This window comes from Musa acuminata, chromosome BXJ3-6 (assembly GCF_036884655.1).
Source record: "Musa acuminata AAA Group cultivar baxijiao chromosome BXJ3-6, Cavendish_Baxijiao_AAA, whole genome shotgun sequence".
Classification (NCBI taxonomy): domain Eukaryota; kingdom Viridiplantae; phylum Streptophyta; class Magnoliopsida; order Zingiberales; family Musaceae; genus Musa; species Musa acuminata.
In genome coordinates this window covers 28611745-28617168 of record NC_088354.1, presented here as the reverse complement: position 1 = coordinate 28617168, position 5424 = coordinate 28611745, and the positions used below count along the sequence as shown (strand labels likewise).

At 44.7% G+C, this 5424-nt stretch overlaps 1 protein-coding gene across 1 annotated transcript; it reads left to right on the top strand.

Moving 5' to 3' along the window:
* Nucleotides 1-3184: 3184 nt before the first annotated feature.
* Nucleotides 3185-5084, top strand: LOC135641812 (zinc-finger homeodomain protein 6-like). Its single transcript, XM_065157556.1, has one exon. It carries the CDS (start codon nucleotides 3663-3665, stop codon nucleotides 4746-4748), a length of 1086 nt encoding a protein of 361 aa, XP_065013628.1. The 5' UTR covers nucleotides 3185-3662; the 3' UTR covers nucleotides 4749-5084.
* The last annotated feature ends 340 nt before the right edge of the window (nucleotides 5085-5424 follow it).

Genomic DNA, 5424 nt, shown 5'->3' with positions numbered 1-5424 from the left:
CATGTGATTATTTTCAATTTGATGACATTTAAGGGAGAAATTGATGTATCACTTCATAAATGTTAAGATTCCTTCCTGAAACAAGCACCTACTACTTGTTGAAAGTTATTAATTCTTGGTCAGTAGTGTTGTAGTTAAGTGAATGTTACTTTCTACTCTAACATGGATAAGATATGCCCATTAGTGCTCAAATAACTTTAAGCTGGACATGGTGAGCTTGTACATGCACTAGAAGTGCAATCATGCTGAAACAGAAAAAGGAGATCCAAGGTACACAGGTAATAATAGGTTTGTAGGTTGTCAACTAGTTTGAAATGAATTAGATTTCTCCTCTTTGGATGGAAATTGAAAACCACTCAATTTTTAGTGGTTAACAGTTGTAATGGCAGTTCTAGAAAGACTTTTCTACTCATTTTTGTAAAGGTTGTAGTGCCGCAACAATCTGACTTTGTGCCTGTGCAGACTTTGAAGTTATCTTCTCCGAGGCTTCAGATCTGACATGCTTGTGAATTGTGATAACTAGCTTCATATTGAGTTGATTTCATATCAAGAGGCTAGATTGAGTGATCAGGTGGTCCAACAGATGAAAATATCTCATCACTGTGAGTGATCAAGTTGAAAGGTCTGTTCTAGATTATTATGGACAGAGGAGAGGAGGTGTCCCAGTTTGTTTCACTTCCATTTATGTGATCAATCACACCTTTTGATATCTACCTGCTCAGTGGTCATGACAGAATTGCCTAATGGTGTGTGGCATAGAACTTGGTTGTTGGCTGCCTCATTTTCAGGTTCGTGGTTTCTGGAGCAGGAAGGATCAGCATGGATGAAATACTCACCATGTGGAGCCAAATTTTGTTGCGAGGCCTCTGCACCGTAGAGGAAGAATGGAAGATTTGAGTTGCGGAAGCTTCCCATTGCCATCTCACACATGAAATTAGTCATCTCCCAAATGAGGTCCACCCTTGTTGACTTTATTTCTTTTTACTGATGACTTATTTTTCTTACTCTCTTTCTCTCTCTCTGTACAATATTGGAAGAGTAAAAAAACCAAAATTATGTAATAGACAGAAAATTTAAGATTTTTTTTTTTTTTTTTGTATGAATCATGTCTGGGAACTTAAATACTTATCTTGCTCCATCAGTAGCAATAGATCATGAACAGCAGTTAAAAGTTGGGAGTTGATGCAATCATCTGCTCTAAATCTTCTCATTTTCATGTAGCTTACAGTGATGGGACATCCGACTTTTGCCCATAATCTCTCTCTCATCAGCAGGGCATTAACTTCTTTGTTCCAATTAATTTGATGTGATGGTGGTTTCAGTGAGCCAAGGCCAGCAAATTGTTGGGCATGGATGGATGAGATGAAGCGATGCACCCGTTGTTTTGTGCCACAATAATAATATATTTGATATGACCTTGTAAATGTCATGCACATACTGATCCCCCCTCAGCAGACATGCTTGAATCTCAGCCAACAAGAGGCACCAGGTATTGGCCTCATTCTGTGGTAACTTTGTGCTTAGAGAGAGAGAGAGAGAGAGAGAGAGATGAACATATATAACATGTACAATTTTATATTCACGAGGGCTGAGGAGGAAACAGTGGTGGTGAATGCAAATGCATTGGAGAGTTGGGAATGGGTTGGCTGATGTGTCCCACCGAGTGTGGGCGGGCGGGGGGTGGTGTGGGAATGGATGGATACGCTATCACATCCTTCTTTTTGGCTTTTGAAGATTTGGTCATTCGGGGCAACATTGGATTCCATGCACACAGGGACATGGTTTCCAGCTAGCACAAAGGACATCCCCCTCTTCAACAACATTCACATCCCATCATCTCCCTTGTACCACGAATCTCTCTCTTCTCTTATTTTCCAACATGATCTAATCTTATACTAATGTTTTCTTTTTCTCTTGTATATTCTTCAAATACAAGTAATTTGGATTTTTTTTGTTGTTGTTGCCCGGTTTCGATTTCAACCCTTGAAAAATGATGGAAGGACTTTTTCTTAATCTCAATTTGGTGCATTTTTACCTTTATCTATCCACTTGTATCGAATAAGAGAAGAAAATAATGACTCCATAGAATTTTTCAATGATAGTACAAATTGATTTGCAAAATCGCCGAAAGTAATTTAATTTTAAATGTAATATCTTTTGTATCTTATTCTTATCTGAAACACATTCTTTCCTTTTGGACTCAGCAAAGCAGTCAACATGCAACCCAAACAGGAGAAGAAGAAGATAGTTGACACTGTAATCGTAGATTAGTGATCAAGGTAAAGAAGTTCTTTGCCTAACAGTAGATAGTGACACAAAGTTGCCCGAAAAGTGTTCTACAACATATCCAACTAAGCTTTCTTGCTTTTTTTAAATATATATACAGCAAATCCCCAAATTATTTTGACAGAGATCCTACGCTCTACATTTCATTTCTCGGGAGGCTGCAAAACCCTAATTAGCATCTGGGGTGTGTACTCAGGGACATGACATCTGATACAACAACATATGGCAGGCATGAAATCCAGACTGTTGACATGATCAGTGTGCACAAGTGAACAGTAGCATGCACTTAACTCAGTACTGACCATGAACGCTGCATCATTTCGACAAATCAATTGGTGTGCAGCAGCAGTTACTTTCACAAAGGACACCCAGTCCACCACCACCACCACCTACACTGCAGGCTGATGACAGCATAGGAGGATGACCGTATGCAGGTGAGAAGAAACCCAAGCAAGGAGTAAAATAAAAGATTGGAGTGGAGGGCTTTGCTTAGACAACAAGGTGGCGGAAAAGATGAAGAAGAACACAAGGGTTGACTCGAAAGAGTGGGTGCATCCTTTCTGGTCCTTGGAATCTGACACACCAACAAGACTGCTGTGGTGGGAATTCATGGAGGGGTCCCATTAGCAGCTTTGATCCACAGTGATCAACAAGGAGATATAGGAGGATGATGGACCTCATTAGGGTGCATGCAGCATCACACAAGAAGGTATGTTGCAGAAGATAAGCTAAAATCCTTTTTTCTTACATCTAGAGGATAAAGTTAAAGGCTCATAGGCCACACATGCACACACAAACACAAAGCTACAAATAAATGTCACCAGCGGAGAGAGAGAGAGAGAGAGAGAGAGAGAAGATAAGAGATAAGAAAGAAGAGAGAGATAATAATTGTGGATGGGACCAATGTGCAGGGGGTGGGAGTGGTGAAGCATGACCCTGTCGGTTCTTCCTCAGCTTGAATCCCTCACACAGATCTCCCCACAATCCCCATCGCTCATTTGAGCAGCTGCAGTAAGCTTTTATAGCACTCCTTCTCCCTTCATTCCACCCTTGGTTTCATCCTCCCCACCCCTCTGATGGCAGGTAGGGCACCAAATCCCACAGCCTTCCTACTCCCTTCCAAGCCTCACCATCATTTCTCCCTCATCCTATAGCTTTAGTACTGCACTCTCTTGTTCAGTCCCTCTCATCTTTGCTGCAATAAAGAGGTGTGTGTGTCATGGAGAAGGGGCCCTTCTTCCCTCAAAGATTTTTCCAGCTGATGATTACCTTCCCCCACTGAGTTCCTTCCTTTCCCTCCACCTCCTGAGGAGTGGTGCAGTGCAGAAGGTGAAAGGTTTAAGTCTCAGCTATAGCTATATATTGAGGTTCGACTCATGGAGTTCAGAAACCTGGATGGTGACTTAGGGTTACCTCCTCCCTCTTCCCCCTCCTCCTCTCCCTTGGTTTACAATCCTCCTCCCATCAGAGGATCTGCTTTCTCTAAACCCATCCTTCCCCTCTCTTCCTCTCTTATACCCTCAAGAGGAGGAGGAGGTTGCTGTGACACTGCTGCTACTGGTGGTGAAAGAAATGGTGCTTCTTTTGGGAGCTCCACCATACCAACAGCAACCGAGGAGAATAGTTCTTCCCATTCTAACACAAGAAATCCAGATCCAGCTCCCATCTCTGTCTTGTCTCCAGCTGGAGCTGGTGCAAGTTTGCCCAACTCCATACAGTCCGCCGAAGTTAAGACGGCGGTCACCACAGTTGATGCTTCTGTAAAGTACAAGGAGTGCCTGCGGAACCACGCCGCCGCCATCGGCGGCCACGTCCTCGACGGCTGCGGCGAGTTCATGCCCGAGGGCGGCCCATCCACGCCCGAGGCGCTGAAATGTGCGGCCTGCGGCTGCCACCGGAGCTTCCACCGCAAAGACGGCGACACCGATGTCAATGCCGACAACTCCTATCACCACCACCACCATGGTGCCTCTCATCTTCCTCTCTTGCTCCCGCCTCCCCACCCGCAGTCCCACCCCTACAACCAGCAGAAGCCGTTCCCCTTCGGCTTCCCCTCGAGCCCGCCGTCGCGGGCGGTCCCGCTATCCTCGGCGGTCATGGCGTTCGGCGGCAACACCTGCGGGAGCGGAGGGACCACGACGGAGTCGTCGAGCGAGGAGCGGATCAACGCGGGGGCACCCACGCCGGCGATCGCACTGAGGAAGCGGTTCCGGACCAAGTTTACGGCGGAGCAGAAGGAGAAGATGCTGGCTTTCGCTGAGAGGGTCGGGTGGCGGATCCAGAAGCAGGAGGAAGCGGTGGTGGAGCAGTTCTGTGCCGAGGTCGGTGTGCGGAGACAAGTCTTGAAGGTCTGGATGCATAACAACAAACACGCAAACACGAAGCAGCAGCAGCTGCAGCCGCCACCGCCGCCCGTAGAGCAGGATCAACTGCAGGTGCAACAGCACCAGGAACAGCAGTAATAACAGATTGATGAGGAGAAGAAAGAAGATGAAGAAGAAGAAGAAGAAGAAGTATCCTTGCCATGCTTTCCCTTTTGTCTCAACTTAGGCACTGATTCTTACACGAAAATTTGCAGTGATTTGTGTTGTTTGATCGTTTAGATTACCAGTAAAAGTTAGAATAAACCCCCCATCTTCTCAGTTTAGTGGTAGAGATTGTTTGAGGTCAGAGAGCTTCCAAGTTCTTTGTGGTGGCTGCACTTGTGGTCAGAGAACTTCACAACGTGGGTACCGTTCCTCCCTTGAGGTATCTCGTTTCTTCTACGACATTAATTCCTGCATTTATTGTTCTTTCCATGTTTTCGACATTGACCACTCATATGAAGTAAAACCCCATAGCAATGCATTAAATTCTTTCTTGGGATCCAAGGATGGTACTGTCTCATGATCTCACAACTGATAAGACAAAAAGAAAAAGAAGAAGAAGAAGAAGAAGAAGAAGAAGATGATGATGATGATGATGATGATGATGAAACGCATGCATGGCATCCGGTGCAGATTATTAGAGCAAATCTAACACTGTATCCAATACTAAGCTAATCCATCCTTGGGATCATAGACACATCACACTGTTCCATTAAAGACAGAGCCCAAAATGGAAGTCTCAGCTTTTAGGGACAGTCCCTTCTTTTACTGG